At 38.0% G+C, this 26829-nt stretch overlaps 1 protein-coding gene across 1 annotated transcript in view; it reads right to left on the reverse strand.

Moving 5' to 3' along the window:
• The window catches only part of LOC310739480 (transmembrane protein 132D), a gene marked incomplete at its 3' end in the record, with an annotated part of 40051 nt that extends 13644 nt beyond the window's left edge, over window positions 1-26407 (reverse strand). Inside the window, exons 1-2 of the mRNA XM_083565404.1 lie at window positions 26349-26407; window positions 21015-21873 (exon numbers count right to left, since the gene is read on the reverse strand). Coding sequence (XP_083421530.1) covers window positions 21015-21873; window positions 26349-26400 — 911 coding nt within the window. The 5' untranslated portion in view covers window positions 26401-26407. The remainder of the gene's footprint in view (window positions 1-21014; window positions 21874-26348) is intronic.
• Window positions 26408-26829: the final 422 nt, after the last annotated feature.

Here is a 26829-nt window from a genome sequence, read left to right on the forward strand (position 1 = left end):
TCTTCTTTCGGCTGCTCCCGTTAGCGATCATCACAGCAACAGATCATCCGTCTTCATACTACCCTGTCCTATACAGTACATTTGCCTCTTTCAAACAAACTACCTGCAAGTCTTCCTTCACTACATCTATAAACCCCCTTCCTTGGTCTTCCTCCTTTCCTCCTTCTAGTTGCTCCATCCTCAGCATTCTTCTACCGATATACCCCATGTCCCTTCTCTGCACATGTCCAAACCATCTCAGTCAGGCCTCCAACACCTTGTCTCCAAAACTTCCTACATTTGTGGTCACTCTAATAAACTTGTTTCTAATCCTGTACATCCTCATCACTCCCAATTAAAAAAAATCTCAGTATCTTCAGCTCTGCTACCTCCAGCTCCACCTCCGGTCTTTTATTCAATGCCACTCTAAACTATACAACATAGCAGGTTTTACCACAGTCCTATAAACTTTCCCTTTCACTCTTGTAAATACCCTTAATCACAAATCAAATATTGCCTATGTAGTGCTCTTCCTTGGCATGAAACCATACTGTTGCTCACAGATGGTCATCTCTTCTCTTAGCCTGGCTTCCACTACTCTTCATGGTCTGACTAAACAACTTTATTCCACTGTAGGTCCTTCAGGTCTGCACATCTCCGTTATTCTTACAAACCGGTACCAGCACACTCCTTCTCCATTCCTCAGGCATCCTATCACCTTCCAGAATCTTGTTAAACACTCTATTTAAAAACGTCACTGCCATCTCTCCTAAACATTACCACGCTTCTACTGGTATGTCATCTGGGCCAACCGACTTTCCACTCCTAACCCTTCTAACTGCTGCTCTCACTTTCCCCTTACTAATCCTATCCAATTCCTGCTTCTCCATCTCTATATTACCCAACCTTCTTTCTCTCTCATTTTCCTTATATATCAGCTGCTCAAAATACTCCCTTCACCTTCTCAACACACTCTCCTCACTAGTCAACACATTTCTATCTACATCTTTTATTGCTCTTTATATAACTTCCAGCACATCCTTCCCAGCTCGGTCCCTCGCCAAGCTCTACAAATTATTTTCTCCTTCTTTAGTGTCCAACTTCTCATACAGCTCCTCATATGCCTTTTCATTTGCTTTTGCCACATCCCTCTTTACCTGCTGCTGCATCTCCTTGTACTCCAGCCTACTTTTCTCATCTCTCTGCCGATTCCAACTCTGTTTCAACAACCTCTTTCTCCTTATGCTTTCCTGCACTTTCTCATTCCACCACCACCACCTCTCTTTGTCTTCCTTTCTCTATCCAGAAGCCATACCAAGTACCTTCCTAGTTACCTTCCTTATCACTCCTGCAATAATTGCCCTATCATCAAGCACCTCTTCAGCATCACTGAGCCCCTGTCTGACCTCTTACCTATATCTTACACTACAGTCTTTCTCCTTTAGTTTCACCATCTTATTCTTTTTTTCAGTCCTCGCTCTCCTCCTCTTCTTCTTTACCTCCAATGCCATCATACAAACCACCATCTGGTGATTTGTATTTACACAGTCCTCTGCCAAACCTTAAAGTCCCCAATCTTTTGCAGGTTGCATATCCTGCATAGAATATAGTCCACCTGTGTGCACCTTCCTCCACTCTTATATGTCACCCTATGATCTTCCTTCTTCTTAAAATACGAAAATAATTTACCACTGCCATCCATTTAGCAAAATCTACCACCATCTGCCCTTCCACATTCCTCTCCATAAACCCATACCTGCTCATCACCTCTGTTTCCTTCATCAACATGCCCATTGAAGACTGCCCCAATCATCAATCTTTCATTCCTAGGTACACTCTTCATCTAACTTACTCTAGAATTTTTTCTTCTCCTCCATCTTACAACCCACTTGCATTGATGACATTGATTATCACCCTTCAACCTCAAGCCTCACATTCACAACCCTATCAGAAACTCTCTTCACCTCCACTACACTCTTACTGTACGCTTCCTTAAGAATCACCACTACACCATTTCTCTTTCCATCCACACCATGATAGAACAGTTTAAACCCCCTTCCAATGTTCTTGGCCTTACTCCCTTTTCACATAGACTCCTGAACACACAGCTTCCACCCTCCCTGGACCCCATGCAGTTTGCGTATCGTCCAAACCGTTCCACGGACGATGCTATCTCCACAACCCTCCATCTGGCCCTCACCCACCTGGATAACAAGGACTCGTATGTACGAATGCTGTTCATTGACTTCAGCTCAGCATTCAACACAATCATTCCTCAGCACCTGATCGAGAAGTTAAACCTTCTGGGCCTGAACACCTCCCTCTGTAACTGGATCCTGGACTTCCTGACTGAGAGACCTCAGTCAGTCAGGATCGGGAACAGCATCTCCAGCACCACCACACTGAGCACTGGGGCCCCCCAGGGCTGTGTGCTCAGCCCACTGCTGTTCACTCTGCTGACTCACGACTGTGTAGCAATGCACAGCTCGAACCACATCATCAAGTTCGCTGATGACACGACTGTGGTGGGTCTAATCAGCAAGAACGACGAGTCAGCAAATAGAGAAGAGGTGCAATGGCTAACTGCCTGGTGTGGAGCAAACAACCTGTCTCTGAACGTGGACAAAACGAAAGAGATGGTTGTGGACTTCAGGAGAGCACAGAGCGACCAATCTCCACTGATTATTGATGGATCCTCAGTGGAGATCATCAAGAGCACCAAATTCCTTGGTGTTCATCTGGCAGACAACCTCACCTGGTCACTTAACACCAGCTCCATCACCAAGAAAGCCCAGCAGTGTCTCTACTTTCTTAGAAGGCTGAGGAAAACCCACCTCCCTCCCCCCATCCTGTCCATGTTCTACAGAGGGACCATTGAGAGCATCCTGAGCAGCTGCATCACTGCCTGGTTTGGGAACTGCACCGTCTCGGATCGCAAGACCCTACAGAGGATAGTAAGGACAGCTGAGAAGATCATCGGAATCTCTCTCCCCTCTATCATGGACATTTACACTACACGCTGCATCCGCAAAGCACACAGCATTGTGGACGATCACGCACACCCCTCACACACACTTTTTACACTCCTATCATCAGGAAAACGGTTCCGAAGCATTCGGGCCGCCACAACAAGACTATGCAACAGTTTCTTTCCACAAGCCATCAGGCTACTTAATACACAGAAATGAAACGGAACTCTCACACACACAAAAACACACGCACTCAAATGTGTGTAACGAACTGTAAAAGTTTTTTCCTGGACTTAACACTTAACACACACTCGTCACTCATCTCAATCCATTCCACCACCATTCATTTATTTATTATTTATTATTCTCAACTGTACCACACTCTCAACTGCTGTTTTATGCACATTTATCATTATCATTGTATTATACTGTTTACATGCTGGTTTTTGCACCTTCGACTGCTGCTGTATTTTTTGCACTACACTGTTCTGTTTATACTCAATTCTGGGATATAGTTTTTTAGTTTGTATAGTTTTTACAGTTTTCTTGTACAGTACTGTATAATCAAGTATACAGTAGGTTTACTGGTCGGCGCTATATAGGGTTTTGTGTCTTGTCTTGTGTCGTCTGTCTGCACTGTCTGTCTGCACTGTTTGCACTAGGTTGCACTCGATGCACTTTATGTAACTTGTGTTGTAGCTCTATGTTGTTTTGTTTGTTGTTGTTTAGTGTAGCACCAGGGTTCTGGAGAAACGTTGTCTCGTTTTTACTGTGTACTGTGTACCACTGTGTATATTAGAAATGACAATAAAAGCCTCTTGACTTGACTTGACTGGACACAACATATCTACTTTTCCCCTCTCCATCATATCAGCTACCTCTCTCCCTTTACCAGTCGTAGTACCAACATTTAAAGTGGCCACCATAACCTCCACTTTCCTACACTTCTCCTTTCCCTGCTGTCTCTGTAGACATCTTCCCCCTCTCCTTCTTCTCCTTTGTCCAACAAAAGCCCAATTTTCATCGGTCCCCTGTTGGCTAAAATTACCTGTGGCAGTCATTGATAACTGGTGTCTTCTTGTTGTCTTGTTTTAGGAACACTAAAGCAGACATTGGACTTTTTGGTTGGATAAAGAATTGCGACAGATGATACATTAGTGGTGGCACACGCAATTGAAAATAATTTTTTCTAGTTCAATCCAGTCAGTTTTGCTTTGCAGTGAAGATTATTTAGAAAAACGTGCACTATTGTGGCACTTACAGTATTGCACAAATGTCTTAATCACACTATTCTTTTGGTTTCTGATTAATAATGATTTTATTTATAGAATATTTATATTAGTTTCAGAAAAATGAAATTCTGACTCTAATGTAACTAATGAAAGATTATGACCTTCAGTTTAGCAGTATGTAAACTGTATGTCTAAATTATCATTCATTAGCAGCAATGATCCCCTCTCTGCTGGTCAGATGATACAGTAAGGTGATTACACACATAACAATAAGCACAGGGCAAAAAAAAATATCATCTGACTGCGCAGGGGGATTAGTAAGAATGGGAGCAACAGTATGATTTAGGAAGTAGTAGCCACAAAAAGCAGGTCTTGGATAATTAGATGGCTGCTGATGGTGAAATCTGATTGGACGCTTTAGTGCTGTGTGACAACAGCTTGATTAGGTGGGGATTTGGGACTCTTATTTGCATTTCGCTATAATGGCTGAGGTGGAAACAATTAGAGTTACACGGTGAGAATATTGGTTTATGCTAAACATATTACCTTTTAATTAAATGCAAAATATTTGCAAGGGGGTTATGAGTAGAGATACATCAATACTTGTAATTATATTGGGATTGATTTTATACCTTGCTCATGTACTTGTTTTCATCAAATATTTTGTGATGGCATGCAGTGCCATGTGATGCAAAAGACAGAAACTTTGTCAATCAAAGCCATGCAGCCTGCAAATTGATCTCTGTCAGTATTTTCCTACAAGTAGCATTCTGAGTTAGCATTTCAGTTCTGCGAGCACTGAGACCTGCTTCCTGCACTTTCCCTTTGCTTTCGATTGTCCTCTGAAGGCACAATTCACGCCACCTCCCATTAATTTTTTATGCGCGTGCTTGCTGATCCTGCTCTGTGCATTCAGCTGTCCTAACAGTTTATTTTATGTTTTGCAAAAATAAACTTCTTACTGTAAATGCACATGCAATAATTAAAAAAATAGTGACACACATTTAATCTGATTTGGTTTAATGGACAGGTTTGTCGTATTTTAACACCAGTTTGAAACTTCAAACTAAATATTATTTTAATGTAATGTTTGATTTATTTATATATTGTGTTTAACTCAAATATAATACACTCCTGGTGTATTATATATTATGAATAATACCACAGCATGCTGGATACTGCTTTGAAGCTGAGTTGTTTTTGATCACGGTGGTTCAGGCAGCAGTGCAACTGAAAATGACAGGTTTATATTAATGTACTAATTCTAACATGTTATTAATAATTTTTATTGCAAGGACTAATTCAAAGGTACTTGCAGGGCAGGCATAAAAAATAAATAAAAACTATGATTAAAAATGATTACAAAGTGTGGGTAATCATTGATTGACAATTTATTTATTTATCTAATAAAGCTCTAACTTAATCAGCATCTTAAACTATACAGAAGCCTGAATGTCAAATCAAGTAAAGTAGTCAAGTAGGCTTTTCTTTGTCATTTGTTGTATTTTTGCAGTGTCCTCGTTACTTTCGTGCTTTTGCATTGAAGTTAGTCTTCAGGATAGGAATTTATGCTTTGCAATTGGGAACGTGAAGTTAGGAATCTTAAAAGAGAGAAACAAAGGCTGGTAAGGCGATGACTGTTTATAGCTGTTAAGTCACACCAAGCCAACAACTCCATTTCCCAGCCAACATGGTACCCTTTAAATATTCATTCAGTGTTCTCATTCACCAAACAACTGATTAAACACAGTTGACTTTCCCAAGCAGTATTATTCTGATTAGTGAACCTAATTTGTAGACCACCATGGTTTAATTTGTAGACCACATGACCTGTTTCTTGACTACTGAGGTTTGCTTTCAAAGTTTGGATTAATCTGCATTGGAAATAAAAATGACTGTTTCACAGGCAATGTGTTTTCAAAACATTGACTACAGTTGCTAAAACATAAGTGATAACAGAAGTTAAATTTAAAAATTAAATTTAACTATACATGAATAGTAAAGTACGCTAGGATGACACTGCTATACTGCGAGAAATAAAACAATTTGGGGGGTTCTTTAGGAAAATTACTGTTTCATTTACTATAAAAGCACCCCCTCTCAGGAACTGTTAACAAGTTTCTTGGGTATATTTTATCTACATATGCAAAATATTTGCAGAGTTCTTTGATTAGTTTCAGCAGTTTTTAATTTTATTTTAAAAACAACCATGAGGACCATAATGAGAATTTACTGAAAGAAGGAAAAATGTATGTGACTCTTGAGTGAGTTTGTGTGAGGTGAAAATGATGTTCCAGAGACAGGTAAAAGATATTTGTTTCCGACAGACAGAAAATTGACAAGCCTTATTTATCTCTATCATTTTCTTTTGGCCCTGAATAACCTTTACTACTATATTTACAACACACACACGCAAGTGTGCTCACACACACACACACCCATTTTTTTTAGTTCAGTCAATGACTTGCCTGTTTCCCCAGCGTTTTTAAACCCTGGCTGCTCATGGGTACACTGAGTTTCTCCTCTCAGCATGTGGTAGCGAGAGAATGAGATTGTGTTCATGCACCATTTCACTCAAAGCCGTAATCGCTTGTGAGCCGTGCAGCTCGGAGGAACATTAAGCCGACTGTGCCTCACAGTCTCAGCCTCCTCTCCAGTCTTAACATGCATTTTTTTTAAGCTTTATCCACCAGCCAGCCAGACACTTTGCCTGTCCCCGCTGTCCAGTGCACAGAAATGGAAAGTGAGACGTGTGCCAAGCTGAGAACTCCTCCGGAACTTATGCAGAGCAGCAGGAGAGCAGACAGCGAAGCGGCTAAAGTGGGAAGGAGGATCGAGCATGGCCGACAGCACTCTGACAAGCTCTGCTATCTCTGTCCAACCCCAATATGTCTCTTTTCCACTCTGCTTCTCTCTCTGTCAACACCAATTCATTAAAATCATGAACAGAGTCATGCTGTTTTTTATGTGGCTCAACACATACACTGTTGAGCAACAAATAAGTTGTGGATGCACCATTTTTTCCAGACTAAGTTACTATTACCAAAATAAGTAACTCAGATATTACTAAGCAATGAATAATAATTTCATTTATAATTGTTTAACAGTTATAGGGGAAAAGAAAGTAATCCCCCCTTAATTCTATTTTTTATCAGTCAGGGCCTAGATACCAATTATGTGGTCTTTACCAACTTCTATTTCTGATGATGACTTTATTCGTCATTTTTCTTTTTAAGTAAAACAACCTCAGAAACCAGTTAGGAAATAATAAATATACATTATAATCAAGTAACATTCAGTAAAAAACAGTAATAAATAACTTAAAGGAATGTTTTTTTTGTAGGAGTTGATAAGTCTGCCAAGCCACACTTCAATAAAATGTACAGAGGGAGATTGTGTTACTAATTTGAAACATTACTATTTTAAACAAGCCACATTTGTAAAGGCTTTTTGTTCATCTATTTTTCGAATTCATTCTTGCGCTGTGTTTTGTTTCTTTACTGCACTAACCTCCTCATTTGGATTTTTAGACTGATTATACCCCTAGTCCCTGACAAAGAAAACTTGCTTAAGGAAGTGTTTTTTCTGTACTCAGCTTTGAAAATGTCGTAGTTCTATATTACTTATAGAGTTTAATGTACACTTCAAAATGTCCTTTTTTGCAATGCTGCATAGGCTGCATAGGCTGTAGGGCCCCACGAGTAACAGCTGCTTTCCACTTCTACACACTTCTCTCATCTCCCACCTTTGCTAGTTTCTTGTCAACACTGAGTGACAGGCTCCGTGAAGCAAAATAACAACAATAAAAAAAATCCCAAAATATTAAGTATGTATTTACAAGCGTGACAGTATTTCATGACAAAATGGGAATGCTTAATGTCAATTTGTGGTCATTTTTGCCCAAGAAGTCTGGGAAGCCCTTTTGTATATGCTGGCTTGAGAAAGCAGTGGAAAAAGAAATTGCTTGTGCATTGCAAAGCGCATTGTGCTTGGAGAACTGATATGCTCTCACATTAGATGTTTCTCTGCATAGCTGCTTCATTGGCACACACTTTTAAACAACTTTGTGTATGCAATTCATGGCACCTTGAGATAATTTTTTATAGAACTACATTCCCTGTTACATCTCTTCAAGCTCATGTAACACTACCAGGGTAAATGTGATCTTATCTCAATTTTAGGATACAATTAGAGAAAGACAATACATACTTAAAGTATTGACAAACCTGTTTTGCCTTATACTGAATATATACATTTAAATTAACCTCTTGGGTAATGACTAATAGGCTAATAAGTGTTAGACTTAATGAAATGTGACTTCAAACACAAAGTCTTGTTACAGATTTCAGACGGTTGTAAGAGACCAATTACAGAAAAACAGAATACAGAAACCTCTTAACATTTCTAAACTCTCAGTTCGATCCACTATTAGAAAACCACTAAACAATTCTGTTAAATAAAATATACAGTAAATAAAGAAATATACAGTGCTATTTTTGTAGGGAAAAACATCATGCTGCCACAATAACAAAAATGGTGAAGCATGATAGATTGCCAATCAGGGTTCTTATTTGCTGTGCCTATAGCTAAATTGATCACAATTGTTGAAGGAATGATGAATTGCAAATGTAATATCTTTTACATTTCAAGACACCACATGACATGCGCATTGATTATTTCTTTATTATTAACACTCAGCACAACCCAAGTGGCTGAGAATAACATGCCAAAATACATTTTAACCCTTTATTTACCGAACAATACTATATCATGTTACTAGGTTTTTGAACAAAAGATGACTCAGCCAATTATTGTTAATAAACGCCTTTAGAAGTGCAGAACCAGCAGTATTGAGACACAGTAATGTGATTAAAGCTGATACTTCTGCCTGTCCAATGGCAATTCTGAGATACAAAGGGTTGGTAGAATGGTGTAACATGAATCATCGTACTTTGAAAGTGAAGAAGACAGAGGAGATGGTTTTGATGGTTTTGGCCACACCTTCCTGAAACACAGGCTACAGCAAAGATTAAGCTTCTTGTAAAGACTGCAGATTTGTAGATTGGAACAGAAGCTCATGATTTTGTTTTGTAATGTTATTTAATGCAAGATTGGTTTGGTAAGCTAATAGTACACCAGAAGACTACATGATCATAGATTTAGATCTGTTTATAAGCATTTCATTCAATTTTGTAATCTGAGTAAAAGCTCTTCATCTGGGCAGGCAGGTTTCAAAATAAAGTATTTTTATTGCATTAATGTAGTTTAGCAGATTTTTCAACTTTTTAACTTTTTGTACTTTATCATATTTTTTTTCCTTTAGGAAAAACAACGATTTCACAACAGGTAATATCTTACCTTTTATCTCTCTCGGTTTTAGAAAATGTTCCTCACTACTTTAAAGTGAAATAATTAACTGTGTTAAATAAGAACCTGTCACAAGACCATAAGCATAACCCCATGGTTTTTGTAAAAGTTTGTGTACAAGCCAGTGCACTCTTAGTGCCGGTCCCAAGCCCGTAAAAATGGGAAGGGATGCGTTAGGAAGGGCATCCAGCGTAAAAACATGTGCCAAATCAAACATGCGGATCACGAAAGAGAATTTCATACAAGATCAGTCGAGGCCCGGGTTACCGACGACTGCCACAGGTATCGTTAGCCAACAGGGTACCGGTGGAAATTGGGCTACTCTTGGCCGAAGGAGGAGAGGGAGAGAAGGAAGATGACTACAGAGATGGCAGGAAAAGGAGAAGTGAAGGAGAGTGGAGGTTAGGGTTGGTACTTTAAATGTTGGTACTATGACTGGTAAAGGGACTGAGTTAGCTGATATGATGGAGAGGAGAAAGGTAGATATGCTGTGTGTTCAGGATTGCTAAGGATGGAAATGGCAGTGGTGAACACTTATTTTAGGAAGAAGGAGGATGGTGGTGGAATGAGGAAGTGCAGGACAGCATAAGGAGAAAGAGGTTGGCAAAACAGACAGAGTAAAAAGAAAAGTAGGCAGAAGTACAAGGAGATGCGACAGCAGTTGAAGAGGGATGTGGCAAAAGCCTAGGGACAGGCATATGAGGAGCTGTATGAGTAGTTGGAGACTAAGGAAGGAGAAAATAATTTGTACCGATTGGCCAGGCAGAGGGACCAAGCTGGGAAGGATGTGCAAATTAGAGCAATAAAGGATGGGGATGGAAATGTGTTGACTAGTGAGGAGAGTGTGTTGAGGAGATAGAGGGAGTATTTTGAGCAGCTGATAAACAAGGAAAATGAGAGAGAGAAGGTTGGATGGTGTGGACATGGTGAAGCAGGAAGTGGATAGGATTAGTAAAGAGTAAGTGAGAGCAAGTCGGTTGGAACAGATGACATACTGCTAGAAGCATGGAGATGTTTAAGAGAGATGGCAGTGGAGTTTTTAACAAGATTGTTTAACAGGATTTTGGAAGGTGAGAGGATGCCTGAGGATTTAAGAAGGAGTGTGCTGGTACAGATCTTTAAGAGTAAGGTAGATGTGCAGACCTGCAGTAACTACAGGGGAATAAAGTTGATCAGTTAGACCATTAAGTTATAGGAAAGATTAGTGGAAGCCAGGCTGAGAGAAGAGGTGACCATCTGTGAGCAGCAGTACTGTTTAAGAGCACCACAGATGCATTATTTGTTTTGAGAATGTTGATGGAGAAGTATAGAGAAGGTCAGAAGGAGTTGCATTGTGTGTTTGTGGATTTAGAGAAAGTGTACGACAGGGTGCCTAGAGAGGAGTTGTGGTATTGTATGAGGAAGTCAGGTGTGTCAGAGAAGTATGTGAGGGTGGTGCAGGACATGTATGAGGACAAAGTGACAGCCTTAAAGTGGGCAGTAGGAACGACAGACTGGTTCAAGGTGGAGGTTGGACTGCATCAAGGATCGGCTCTGAGCCCTTTTCTGTTTGCAGTGGAGTGGTGCAGTTGCAGGAAAAAGAGGTTCAGAAGGTGGAGGAGTTCAGGTACTGGGGGTCAACAGTGCAATATAACGGAGTGTGTGTTAGAGATGTAAAGAAAAGAGTGCAGGAGTGTTTTGTGATAGAAGGGTATCTGCAAGAGTGAAATGGAAAGGACTGTTTATAGGACTGTGGTGAGACCTGCAATGTTGTATGGTGTACTGCTGGGGGTAGCAGAGCTGAAGATAAGGTTTTAATTGGGAGTGACAAGGATGGACAGGATTAGAAATTAGTTTATTAGAGGGACAACACATGTAGGACGTTTTGGAGACAAGGTGAGTGAGGTGAGATTGAGATGGTTTGGACATGTGCAGAGGAGGGACATGGGGTATATCGGTAGGAGAATGCTGAGGATGGAGCCACCAGGAAGGAGGATAAGAGGAAGGCCAAGGAGGCGGTTTTGGATGTGGTGAGGGAAGACATGCAGGTAGTTGGGTTGAAAGAGGCAGATGTAGCAGACAGAGAGGTATGGAGACAGATGAAAGAACAGCTACAAGGCACAATCACGTCCACCGTTTGGGAAATCGGACCATGCCACCATCTTCCTCATGCCTGTTTACAATCAAACGCCGAAACAGGAAGCTCCGGTTCAGAGGGAGGTCGCGCTCTGGACGGACCAATCGGTGGCCGCTCTGCAGGACGGTTTGGATGATGCAGACTGGGACATGTTCAGGTGCAGCTCTGATGACTTCAACATGTTTACGGAAGCGGTTGTGGGATTCATCGGGAAACTAGCGGATTATACGGTGCAAAAAAACACTATAAGAACGTGGATAAAACCATCCGCGATGCTCTGAGATCCTGCTCCACTGTCTACAACACGGGGCTCGCCACCGGGGACATGGAGGAGTACAGGGCTGCGTTTTACAGTGTTCGCAGAGCAGTGAAAAATGCAAAGCGGCGCTAAGGGAGGAAACTAGAGTCACAGTTCCAACATGGTGGCTCTAGGAGCCTGTGGCAGGGACTAAGAACAATAACGGACTATAGAACACCATCTTCTAGGATAGTGAATGCGAACGCTTCTCTGGCAGACGAGCTAAACACCTTTTACGCTCGTTTCAAGGCTGCAGCTAACCACGCTAGCGGCACAACCAGCGTGCATGCCGAGAGAGCCGGAGAGGTAAACAGGTTTACCATCTCGGAGCATGACGTGAGGAGGGCATTCAAGAGGGTGAATACCAGGAAGGCAGCAGGACCAGATGGCATCACAGGTTGCGTTCTGAAAGACTGCGCTAACCAGCTAGCACCGGTGTTCACTGAGATATTCAACCTCTCACTGGAACAATCTGTTGTCCCCTCATGTTTTAAACAGTCCACCATTGTTTCTGTCCTGAAGAAACCCCAGCTCGCCTGCCTTAACGACTATCGCCCTGTAGCCATGACCCCAGTAGTGTTGAAGTGCTTCTAGAGACTGGTCAGAGACTTCATCACTGCCTCACTACCGGACACACTGGACCCACTACAGTTCGCGTCCCGTCAGAACCGTTCTACTGAGGACGCCATTGCTCATCCTTCACACTACGATGAGCCACCTGGACCACAGAAATAGGAATTATACAAAGATGCTGTTTGTGGATTACAGTTCAGCATTTAACACCATAATTCCCTCCACACTCACCTCTAAGTTGGAGGTCCTGGGACTCAGCATGCCGATGTGTTAATGGATCTCCAGCTTCCTGACAGACAGACTACAAGCCATTCGGGTGGGAAAACACACTTCATCCACCCTCACCCTCAGCACTGGAGCTCCCCAGGGTTTTGTTCTGAGCCCCCTGCTGTACTCTCTGTACACGTATGATTGTGTGGCCACTTCCAACTCCACCACCATTATCAAGTTTGCTGATGACACCGTTGTGGTGGGCCTGATCTCCAACAACGATGAGACGGCCTACCTACAGGAGGTTAAAACCTGGAGAGATGGTGCCAGGAGAACAACCTTCTCCTGAGTCAAGAGCAAGACTAAGGAGTTAATCATGAACTTCAGCAGGAGCGGTCATACGAACCGCTAAACATCAGCGGGACCCCAGTGAAGAGAGTGGACAGTTTCTGGTACCTTGGTGTTCACACACACAGGACCTGTCTTGGTCCTGTTTCACCAACACCCTGGTGAAGAAATCCCGGCAGCGTCTGTACCATCTGAGACGCTTAAGGGATTTTAAACTACCCTCTCAGGTGCTAAAGATTTCTACACCTGCACCATTGAGAGCGTTCTGAAGGGTAGCATCACTTCCTGGTTTGGGAACAGCACCATGCAGGACAAGCGAGCTCTCCAGAGGGGGGGTAGGTTCAGCTGAACGTACCATCCACACCGAGCTCCCTAACCTGCAGGACATCTACAGCACGCAGTGCCGGACCAGAGCCAGAAAGATTATGAAGGACCTCAGCCATGCTAATAATGGACTCTTTTCTCTGTTGCGCAGGCCATTCGGAGTTTAAACCAGGAGACACCCAGGATCTAAAAACTGTCCCACTCTCTCCATCATCACACTTCTTCTCTGTACATATCTCACCTTTCGCACCACGACACTTTAAACTGTCATATATATGTATTTATATCTTTATATATTCTTATATTTTATTTTATATAGTTTTTTATACTTTATTTATCAGTCTTCTTTTTCTTTGTATTATTTTTCTCCCCATCCTATTCCCTCATGCCGAACCTGTCGTAATAAGCATTTCACTGCATGTCGTACCCTGTATGTATGTGTATGTGACAAATAAATATTTGATTTTATTTGATTTGATTTGGATGAGCCGCTGTGGCGACCCCTAATGGGAGAAGCCGACAGAAGAAGAAGAAGAAGTGTAGAATAAGGTAATTTTGTGTGCCTGTACCAATACAAAAGTCTCTCCTTAAACAAGTATAATATTATTATACATAGATGCCATACATCAATATTTTTAGACCTATCTTTTGATATCTAAGTTTGATTTTAAGATGTACAGGAGAATATAAGATTGGCAGTCCATCACGTGAAGCTTGTTGGCATGTTGGCTTGTTGGCATACAAGCAACTCAACAACATATGAAAATAAAGAAAAAGTAGAAAATGTAAGTTTTGGAATGTCCAGGCTTTAAGCTAATTGGCATGCTGTGGAAAGACCCAAACAGGCTATTTAGGCAGGACCTTCAAGGACTATTGATTAATAACAAGGTTTTTTTGGAGAGGAATGGTTTAAAAAAACTGTTTCTTACTGTTGTGCATGTGTGATCAGCTGCTACAAGAAACATTTATTGGAGATTCTACCAGTAAATAATAAATGACTTTATATAGATATGCATCTATTATATCTTTTTTTTTTTTTTTTGCATTTCTATAAAAATACAAGCAGATCTGATCTTGTAATTTGATTTGTAAAAAAAACATTCTGGTGACAGGATCTCTGGCCACATAACATGACTTTATCAAAAACACCAGCACAGCTAGAACATATTTCAATCTAGTTTTATGATCGGAGCTCAATGTCCCATAACAGCTTGAAAACACAATAAACCTTGTTAGGCAAATTCCTTTTTAAATCATTGTAAATTAATGATTTATAAATAACAAATAATTATCATTAAATAACTGTATAGTAAACAATATAAAACTTAACAATGAATAAATAAGAAAATGTAGGATATTGACATACAATTGCAGGCATGCACAAAAGCAACTCAAGAAATGTGATGCTCAAATAATATAATTTCAATAAAAACATTTTACCAAGCATCATAACTATATTAACTGATGATGAAACTTACAGACTATCTGCTACTTTACAGGCTCATCAAATAACAACTTACATAGCAACAAGTCAATCAAAGCATATCTGTTTTTTGTTGGTGTAAATGTTTAAATCAATTTATTTTCAATATTTCTTTTTATTTAATTTGTATTAAATAAAAAAAAACAACTCAGGAAACTTTTTTATATCAATCTCATAATGATGGTTTTGTTGCTTAGTTATGAGTGGATGTAGCTGAACACAAGTCCTATTCTAACTACTATGTTGGAATGTAATTAGTCATTTTGTAAAAGATGCAGCCACTGAAAGAGTAAAAATTGTAAATATGCCTAGAATCCATTTTAGTTTTCTTTATGTTTTGTATGAAGATTTCTTTATGTGGATATTAATGATCATGGGACATAGACACCTTCAATTGCAGCTACAGGAACAAATAAACAAAAGAGAGAGAGCATGAGATCATAAAAGTTCAAATGTACAAGTACACCATGAAATATTAAGCCCAGAACTTAGTCTGTAAATGTAGCTATTGATAAGATCGTTTACACCACCAAATATCTATTCTATTTTACAGTATTTGGCAATTGCCCTATTCAGTGCAACTTACATTTATCTCGCTCATAAAACTGAGCAGCTATGGGGGCTAAGCGCCTTGCTCAAGGGCCCAGTGGTAGCTTGATTTGGTTGGGATGGTGTGGCCTTCCGATCCAAAGTCCAATGCTTTAACCACTGAGTTACAGTATCACCTCCTTGTGATAGTGTATGTGTAATGTTATACCCTTGTTTAGCATGTCCAGATAAGGGCATCAATTACTAAAATACCTTTAATACCTCTTTTTGTGCTATAGAGCCTAATCCTATAATCACCACGTATCAGTCTAAAATACACAAGAGATGGAAAACTGAGTCACCACTTTAAAAGATGGACTGGCTTTACACCCTGACTTACAAGCAAATTTATGCTCAGCAGAACGCACACGTAGCTGTGGTTTATTTTGCTTATACCATGGAAATCTTCAAGCATTGACAAGTTAAAGTTGTAATCGATAATTACACAATTTGATAATATTTATTTCTTACCTTTATTTTCAGTTCATCAAATTTATCTTGTGCCTCACACCATTTATCAAAATTACCATATCCGCCATATAAATGAAATAACATGCAATTTACTAAATAACATACTTGGAAAATGCAATAGCTGTCTCATTCTGTATGCAACTGTGACTGTGTTACTATGGTTGCAGTTGTTTATAGTCAGTAAATTCATTTAGAATTAGGATTAAGCAAACACCTTTCATCCAATCAGAATCCTGACTGACAAGGTTACAAAGATTTGCCAGTGTGATTCGAAATTCTGATTATGTACTTCAAAGTGCTGTCAGAGTATACTGACTTATTGACTGTTTCTCTTCAACAGAAGTAAAAGAGCTTATAATTACAACATCATCCCAATGTTCACGTCTTGGCACCAGCACATAAACTCAGCACGTGTTCACTCTGCAGTCTGTACACGCACACATTCTCTTGTAGAGTGGATTTTTTTTAGCCTTGCTGATGAGTTACTCTGTCTGTGAGACGGTGAGATTCAGAGAGACAGGAATAGAGCAAAGGAAGCACGGAGGAGTGGAGACAAAGAGAAGGAGAGGGAGAAAAAGCGAGGGAGTTCGTCTGTATGTGGCCTATTTTCAGCCCAAAAAACAGGCCCTGGATGAGTAGTAGAGGGAAGGTTTAGCTGAATGGAAAATAAGAATCATGATGGAAGAAATTCCTAGTACAAATAAAGACAGAACTGACTGGGAAAAAAAATGATTAAGGTGTTCATTTTGATTAAGTATTATAATGTAGTATATGTGGATTTACATTAAGGGCTTACATTTAGTATAATGAAAATCTGAAAATAAATGTAAAAAAAGATTTAAAGCTTTAGATATTGTGGGCAAAAACAGAATTACTTTTAAATCAGCATTTAAAATCAATATGTGGTTAAAAACTGAGAAATATGTCTTTTTCATTTGCTCATCTTTTAAAAAAAAGAAATTTTTACTTTTCTACTTTAACTTAAATGGAAAATCTTAAAATGTTCTTAAACTTTTACAAGAGGATTTATTTAGATTATCAATTGCATTTTTACTGTAGCAATGTTTTGGGTTATTTTAATACTTTTAACTAATACTATAACTGTATATTAAACAAAAGACACCATGACATTCTTTCTTTCAGGAAAAAACTAAAGGAATACATTTTTCTATTAAGGCCTAACTATTGAGCTGCCTTTAATCTACAAATCTATTCTTATTCAGAATTCAGTCACCGCCTCAACTTGAGCTTTGTGTGGGTTTAGTTTAATAATACTTTAAATGAGTATCACCATTATTTTCTTATTTCTCTTTAATGCTGCATTAATATATCCTTGACATTATCAAGCTAATAATAATATTTTAAACTCTGCAATGACTTATGACAGGATTGTCGTAGTGCATTGGGGCTCCCGAATGCTACAACCAAGAAAGACAATGCTTTATTTTCAGTAGATTGTGAGAACAATAATGACACAGTTGTCTGTGGCTAGTGGTTTGAAAGGTGGAAGGAATGCAGAGTACATAGTTCCATGTATGTAATAGAATATTATTTTCGTATAACAACACGTTGTCAAGTGTTTAACTTGTCACCTTATGCGCTCTGCCAAACAATTACAGTTTTTTATTTGTCATGCATGTTGTACTTTTGATGTGTTAACAGCTGTCTTTAATTTTAGTAAATGTCCATGAAATAAGCTCCTTTTATCGCTCACAATCCCCTCCAAAATGATAGAGACAACTCTAAAACTAAAACTAAACTAATCACTATGTTTTGGTGCATTTTTAGTTAATTTTAAAAGGTCTACTTTTAAACAACTACTTACATAACACTGCCCTAGTCCTAACTAAAAAAAAAATAAAGTTTGCCAAGTGTAAAGACCTCCACTAATTTTCAATCAGCCCACAGATTATCTATCTTAACCCCTGAGGTCCGGACTCAATCTTGGAGAGATGAGTGAAGTGGACCAAAGAGTTGTCTGAGGATCAAATCAATCTTATCGAGAAACTGGGTTGCACTCATGCTTTACCCCACTCTGAACAGTGATATCCATTGAAAAAGGAAAGAAGATTTTAAGGATAAAGACTCCAGATTTTTTTCTGCTAAATAATCCACATTATAACTTTATTCTACTAAAGGCACCAAACAATGATGATTTTTCAAAGAGCTTTTTAAAAGCAAACTTTTAGGTAGATTAGTCCACACTTCTACATTGTCTTTAAAAGCATCAACCAGAAGGTTTAAATAACGTTTTCTTTTGATTTACTATTTTGATTAATCATTAGTGCAGGTCTAAAAGTCAAGAGCAGAGATGTATGTGGACACTGGATCATAAATTCTATTATTTTTGTTTTGTTGCAAAATTGCCAATGATGTCTTTTCTATGCTTTAGCATTAAGATCTCCCTTTACTGGAATGCTACTGCAAACTTGTTTTTTCATCACAATAGCCTAGTGCAAAAAGTGTGCTCCATAAGTACAATATACAGTTGGCCCTGACCTCAGGGGAGGCGGTAGCTTAGGGGTGAAGGCATTGGACATTAGAATCAAATTAAAATTGTCAGGCCATGAGTTTAAATCCCAGCCACACCAAACTGCCCAGGTGGCTCCTTTATCTCTATATCTCCATAGCTGCTCAGTTGTTTGAATGAGATAAATGTAAGTCACTCTGGATAAGGGGGTTTGCCAAATGCTATTATTATTATTATTATTATTATTAATGTAAATGTACAAAGCATGAAACCTTTAGTGTGACAATCATACACATCAAGAAGACCCCTGTTATACATGCAATCATATTTGGGGAGGTGGTAGCTCAGTGGACCGTATCCCAGCACCACCAAGCTTCCACTGCTCAGTTGTAAATGTAAATGTAAGCCTCAAGCCCACTAAACATATTTTAGATAGATATATAAGGAATAAGGGATATTATGGGTCACAAGATAGAAATAGAAAATTAATTACAACTTCTTTTTATTAAATATACTAGTAGGAGCCTCATAAAACAACAACTGGTTTTATTTGTTTTAATCCGTGGCAACAGAATGGTTTGCACTCATCTGTGCCAGTGTGCTGGGGTTCTGAAGAACAGATTGTGCTGTTTGCTTTTGCACAACACAGCACCTTCTCTAATGAGTTCATCTCTGCCCAAAGGAGTCGAGCAATTATTGGCTATTTGTTTCCTTGCTCCATTAAGTTGATGCATTATTTATGGGGAGAATTCCCCCACACACACAAATTAATGGAACGTTATGAAATAAAGTGCTACCAAATAATTTTCTCCATTATTTTCCTGATTATGGAACAGTGACTTTTAAAATTTCTAGTTATAAAAATTAATTGAGCTGAGAATTAATGTGTCAAGATTTGTGTTTAAGATAGAAACAAAATGCTCTTAATTATAAAGTGGAGTTGGTGTTGGGAGGCAAAATTGGGACATGTATTGAAACATATACTCTACATACAATCCTTATGTCCCTACATTTGTCATTATGGTACTAAGTGTAGATTAAAGCGAAAATAAAATCTATTTGAATGATTGTATCAGGCTGCAACATAACAAAATGTTTAAAAGTGAAGGGGATCTGAAAACTTTTCAAAAGCACAGTATATATGTATTTAGAAAACATATTAGAGTGTTTGCTTTTATTTCCTGATATTTACAACTAAGAAAACTGCACCTTTGGATTTAAACAACGAAACCAAAAAAATAAAGACTTGAGAGGGGATTGTAATGGGATCTTTTTTTTTTTTCGGTGTAACTATCCCCATTACACCTACTATTAACAAACCTATTCAGGTCTGACCAAATCTTTAAAAAAAAAAAAAGCAGCTAGTCATATCTTCAGAAATACCAAACGACCAAACTTTCTATTTTTTTTATTTATATCAATTTATTATTATATAACATAAGTAATTTAGGTGGATAAGAGTGTGGATGATCATCAAATGTTTTAGCAAGGACAATCTATCGAGTTATAATTAGTGACATTTTGGAAAGGTCAGAACACAGGCAGGCAGAGTTGTATAGGGATTATCCATAAAGTAAATAAGGTGAGGGTCAAAACCAGCAAGTTTGTACTGTAGATAATCAAAATAAAATAAACAAGGCAAAGAAATGCACAGTAACAATGAATAAGATGAATAAGAAGAAATTAAAGCAATTCATGTGCTATAACAGAACAGGTGTTCACTACAAGGACCAAATAAATGACAGGACTGAAACAAGACCCTTAAACAAAAGCTAAAATATAAGGACATAACTGTTGTCACTATGGCAAACAGTGGTGGCATTCTGCTAGTAAGCGTTTCCATGGCAGGTTGAGAAAATTCTCCTAAGAGGCCAAATGTGAGACTTGAAGAACTACAGCAGGTCATGGGTCTCTGTGCAGTGGGACATATATAATATAAGTTTTGTGAGCTCCAAAATGTTCCCTTTATAATTATGTTAACTGACTTCTCTCAATTAAGTGCAACAATAACTCTATTACACAGACTAATGCCAGCAACCCTGCAGAGAAATCCAATTTTTGTCCACTGGTCTATTCTTTAGGGCCACAGAAAAGAATAAGGATGTAAACTGATCAGTAAAGACTAGGCGTTTCCACCGCAGACCGGTACAGTAACTGCAATAAAAACTGCCCCTGTCCTGATAAGTTGTACTCTTGTTCCATCAAAATAGTTGTAGTAGTAATAGTAATAGTAACGGATTTTAGATCACAGGACAGCATATCAATTTGACAAACTTTAAATGAAAGAAACTAAATATCACCTTGATTTTGTTCTACATTGCCAGAACAGAATCAGGTACACCCTCTTTACAATTCTTTTTTTTTTTTTTTTTTTACCTCAGTTACTATGTTAAGTGTCTTGTCCTCACCCTACCCAGAACATGGAAAGTAACCACCACACTAAGAGTTTAAACTAGATCATGACGGGTGGTCCATTCTCAGAATAGCAATGAAAATGACATACCTTAGTGTCACAGCTGGACGAAAACAGTTCCTTAACAGTCAACAGTTTCAAGCAACAGCAGTCCTGTAGCAAGAAATGCTCACCTGAGAATGAAATGCTTTAGCAGAGAGATGCTGGACAAAAAAACATAGAAGGTGGCTGTGTCAGTGGTCTTCAGAGGTTTAGAAGAAGTCTGGATTATCACAGCACCACCCAGACGCAGGCGCATGAACATAGGGTTTCCTGGAGGAGACCGTAAGAGATTTACATAGCCAATTTTCATCAGGATAGATCCAGATTGCTGTATACTGATTTCTTCATTAATTGGATTATGCCATTTTTTGCTGTCTTGAGGGATACACTGGTTGGTAGGACTGCGTCTGGTCTGATAGTAAAGCTCCACAACGGTCCCTCGTGAAGAAGCTCTGTGCTCTCTGCTGGATCTGCCACTCCTTGGAGTAAACCATGCTAGCTCAGGCCTTAACTGGGCCAAACAGAAACCCCCATTTTCAGAAATGGAGCAAGTACCTCTAATCTCTTGCAATTTCCACAAGGCATATGCTGTGACACATATGTATCCTTTGTCAGTCTGCTTTGAACTGACATGACCTGAAAAATCCATTATGTCTTCTATCTTGGTTGTTGCATAAAACAACAGATGTATAATGGGAGATGCGGAACGCACCTGACGAGTCAGTGTGAAAACTCTGACCCTGGTACCAGTGTTAATCAAATCTAGAGGGATAGGCTGTTCTACAGCTATAGGCCCAAAGCTGATGTTGATAGCAGGCTTCCCAATGAGCTTGGTGATGATGAAGGATTGTGTCTGTAACTGTTTTGTAGAGTTCCCCATTAAGGCCTGACTGGTATCTTTCAGAAAGAAATGATCTGCATTGGTGATCTGGTAGGTCAGTTCTGGTAAAGAGTTTCTAAGGTCTTTTGATAGCTCCTCCCCTTTTGTTCCTACAGGAAATCATAAATTAGGTTTAGTTAATAAATATGTCTTTATATTTTATGGGAATAAAGGGTAGGCTGCTTATATTGTATTTGTAAAGGCTGCTGTACAGGTACATTTTTGTAACATTCAAAAAATATAAAAGTACTCACAAAGGTATAACAATGGTATTAAAGATCAAATTATTAAACACCAAGTAACTCAGTTCTGTAGGTCACAACACCTTGAAAACAACAGTGAAGGAAGTCCAGACTGGTCTCAGCTGAAAGAAAGGCTATATATTTTATGTAACATATTTGCTATTTGCACTACTGGCTGGATACTGACTGCATTTAATAGTATTTTAACTTGAACGCTGACTGTGACCATAAAGTAGAAAATAAAGTTGCGAGCAGAAAACCACCTCAGGACACACAGTTCTGCATAGGTTTAGAATGCTTAACCTGTTTATTCTTTTAGTATCTCATCAACAGTTAAACAAATGTTAGTCATACCTTTGTCCTCTTGTGTGCATTTCTTTTATAAAAACTGTTTTTTATCCATGTCAACTTAGCTCTTTCTATCTAAAATTGAAGAAAAATTGCAATACTAAATAAATTTATGCCAAATATTTAATACATGATAAACACCATGATATTAAAATTTCCTTAGCTCTGCTGTCTGCCTGTGCCTGTAAGTAAGAGCCAAATTTCTCTCATGCCTAAATAATAAAAGCCAGCTAATAGTTTTTTACTTTCAATACTAACCACTGACTATCAACGGCAACCTCTTTCATTTTACATTAGCTGCTAAATAGAATAGAAGACATAAATATAATTTTTATGAAGGGCTTTTTTGTGTCCTTCCCTTTCTGCTCAATCCGACTGCTTCTTGTCTATTCTGCAGAGCATCTACATTGTTTTCTATTTTTTTATTTCTAGTGTTGCAAGTTTAGTTCTCTGAATGCAGGATTTGCTAGCCACTTGGTCCCATCACAGTGGGTTTACAAAGAAATGGCAATCATGTGGAGGTTGTTTTGGTAAATAAAGTTGCATTTAGCTAAAAAAAAAGTCTTACGTTCCCCTTATGTACTGAGACTTCTGGGACATCCTGTAGTTAATTTTATCACAGGGTAAAAAAAATGCATTCCCTTATAACACAAGCACCAGACTCTCCCCGGAGTCTCACTCTGGAACTGTGAAAGAGGATTTCTTCCTATGCAGCCCCCTCAGAGAGCAGCAGGAAAAGCAGTTATAAACGCTCTCCTCAGGTGTTCACTGCCTCAAGACAAGCAACATGCCAAATCCCTCCTTAAATACACACTTAGCCAGAAACAGTGAAGGTTCATCTTGACACTTTACACTTCTTTGAAGTTATATTGTTTTTTTTTGTTTAGTTTAGTTTTGTTTTCTTTTTTTAAAAATATGTCCCTTTGTATTATTCAAACCATCCAATATAGTACAAATTATTTTTGTGTCATATAGTTATAACTTCAACACTCTAGCACCACAAATTGTCAATATGTCACAGGCTCCCTGTTAACCTGATTTTATCTTGCATACATATTGAATTTAGGTTTATGTCAAAGAACCATGATGTCCCTTTGGACAGAAAAACACCATCAAGTTTTTATCAGTGTTGGACAGACAACTTGAATTTCTACTCCATTATTCAGGTTATCTCTAAACCAACACAGCTGTGCACCTCAATGACACACTGCTAATCCGTTTGATGAACCTTCCTACTGGCTTCATATTGATTTTAATGCTATGAGGTTAACAAATAAATCCCGTCTCTAAGCTAAGGCTGGAAATCCCATGTGGACTCAAAGTAGGTTAATGGCTACAGCTGCAGGGGAGAAGTGCACTAACTAGTGCGTACAAGGTTGCCCTAGTATATTAGGCCAACAGCCAAGCACCAACTGCATCTAATTATCACCATGATCAATAGCTAATCTTATGTTCACGAGAAGTTATTATGCCATGAGTCAGAATTGCATTTTTATTTTTACATTTATACCTACAGTATAACATCCAACTATAAAATACTGACTGTATGAAGCACTGTATTACTTTTACTATGAGAGAGCGGCATGTTCAATAACAAAACAAAAAATTAGAAGGGAAGAGATGGAGCCATTAGAGAATGCTACAATTTGATTTATTTTTTATCTGATAACTATCTCCAGATTGTAGTATTTCACTATCTATTTATTAAGGCTGTTTTTTTTAAGCTTATATTTATAGCTGTATATTATGAATTAGTTAATTTTGTGTTATTAGAATGCTGAATTAGGAGGATGTTAGATACCATTTGTTTTTCTAGGTGATTGTAAAAATGATTTATATATAATCAACCAGTCAAAAATATGTACACACTTTCTCCTTAAGTGTTTATTTTGGTGTTATTTTCTACATTGTACATTAATACTTAAGACACCAAATCTATGAAAGAACATGTACTGTACAGAACTATGTAGTAAACAAAACTATGTTAGATAACCCAGAATATGTTTTATATTTTTGATTTTTCAAAAGTAGCCACTGTTTGTTTTGATGACAACTTTGCACATTCTTGGCATTCTCAGCCTCATGAGGTTGTCACCTGAAATGGTTTTGAGTTATTGAGTGCTTGTTGGCTGCTTTTCCTTCACTCTCAGGTTTAACTCATCCCAAATCATCTCATCTGGATTTATTGTGGGTGATTGTTTAGGCCAGGCCATCTGATGCAGCACTCCATCACTCTTTTTCTTGAACAAATAGCTCTTTCATAACCTAAAAGTGTGTTTGGGGTCAATGCCCTGTTTGGAAAGCAAATGTGCAAACCAGATGAGATGGCATGTGGCTGCCAAATTATATGGTAGGCATGCTGATTAACTGTGCCCTGAATTTTTACTACATCACCAACAGCGTCACCAGCAGTACATCCCCACATCTCCTCCTCCATGCTTCACATTGGGAACTACACATTCGGGAACTAATGTACAGTATATCTATCAAACATACAGCAGTTAGAACAAAAATCTCTTGTTTCTTGGCCAATCAAATCATTGCTTGTTGTTCTTCTGAAGTATAGTTTTCTTTGCAACAATTCACCTACAAAGACCTGACTCATGCAATCTCCTCTGAATAGTATATGTTGAAATGTCTTCCACTTGAACTCTGAAAAGCAATGATGTTTGTAGTTTCTAAGGCTGGTCATTCTAATAAACTAATCCTTTGCAGCAAAGGTAGATCTTGGACTTCCTTTTCTGTGGCTGTCCTTCATCATAGTCTTTGATGGTTTTGAAAACTGCTCTTGGGGACACAGTCTTGAGATTGTGTTCTTAAGATTTTTCAAATTGACTGACCTTCATTTCTTTAAGTTATGATGGACTGTCTTTTCTCTTTACTTTATTGACTGTTTTTTTGCCATAATATGGATTTGTACACTAGTTGTAATAGCACTAACAGGGTTATTGACTCTGTACAAGACAACTGATAGTCTAAAGCACATTAAGGAGGCAAGAAATGTCACACATTAACACTTGACAATGCACAGCTGTGAATTGAAAAACATTCCAGGTGACACAGTCGTGAATCTGATAAGAGAAGAGTTTGCCTGTAGCTACTTTGGAAAATCAAAAATATAAAACATAATATTTGTTTATTACATAATTCAATGCATGTTCTTTCATAGTTGGGATGTCAGTATTATCATACAATGTAGAAGATAATAAAAAATAAAGAAAAAACAGTGGAGGACAAGGTATTTCCAAACTTTTGTCTGATATTGTATTGTATCTGTATGGATTTGGTTTTGACATAAAATTTTAGGTTCTAAAGGAATATTTATAAACATGCTTTTAGAACATCTTTATATATTATTTAGAAATATTATATTTTTTATGTTATTATTTTTATGTTAGTATTATTTTTATATTATATTAATTATGCACAAGTATTTTAACAAATAATTTAGTTGTTTATGTATTTGGAAAGGTTTCTGTAACATTTATTAAAATTCTTGAGAAGGATTCAACATTTACATTCCAGAAACAAGTTTCACGTTACTTTTTGCAATCATCAAAGAGATTTTGATTGGGTTGGACTTCTCCAGAATAGAAAGGTTAAAAAAAAGCCAAACACCAGTTTATTTCCACTTTCACAATTTCCACAGTGTATGAAGGTCCAGCTGATTCAATCCCCATCATAACAAATTCCCCAGTGAATATGAAGCTGCTTTCAAGTAGGTTAGGAAAGCTTCAGCAAATAAGTAAGGTGTAAACCTGTGACTTTTATTTTACAGATATATAAACCTGTTTATCATCATCATCATCATCATCATCACAATAATAATAATAATAATTTTTTAATTATTATTGTTGTTGTCATTGTTGTTGTAATGGATTTCAGCAAGCAGTATTAGACATTCTAATTTAAAAAACATGCTGATATTATAAATTATATAAAACATGCAAGAAAGTACAATACATTTAATAGAAATTTTTAAAGAAAATTCTTACCTTTTATTATTGTAGCAAGGCACATTGCTATTGCAATTTGCAGCATTGTCATAAGTAAAAAATCTGTGCTTAACATTACTACAAACTACAAACGCTCATTAATGTATTAAATGAAGCTCCCTGGATCCTTCAACCCAACAAGATCATTGTGCAAATACGAGCCAACATTCAGGACTCTAGTCCCATTTCAGGATTATCCCTTTAGGTTAAACGCCTCTGTGGAGTCACATGATTGTGAGAAAATAGAAGAGAAACATACTGCAATGCAATGACAACGGCAATAATAATAATATTATTAATGATAGGTAAATAATAATAAAATAATAATAATAATAAATAGGTAATAGTAGTAGTGAAAAAGGCTACTATTTACCATTTTTAATTGATCATGTTTATAATTTATGATAAATATTTTGGATATTTTAATGTTCAAATAATGTAAAAAACTTTATTTATATTTCACAAATCAAAAATGAATTTA

The sequence above is a fragment of the Silurus aristotelis genome, assembly GCF_946808225.1.
Source record: "Silurus aristotelis genome assembly, chromosome: 16".
NCBI classification, from domain to species: domain Eukaryota; kingdom Metazoa; phylum Chordata; class Actinopteri; order Siluriformes; family Siluridae; genus Silurus; species Silurus aristotelis.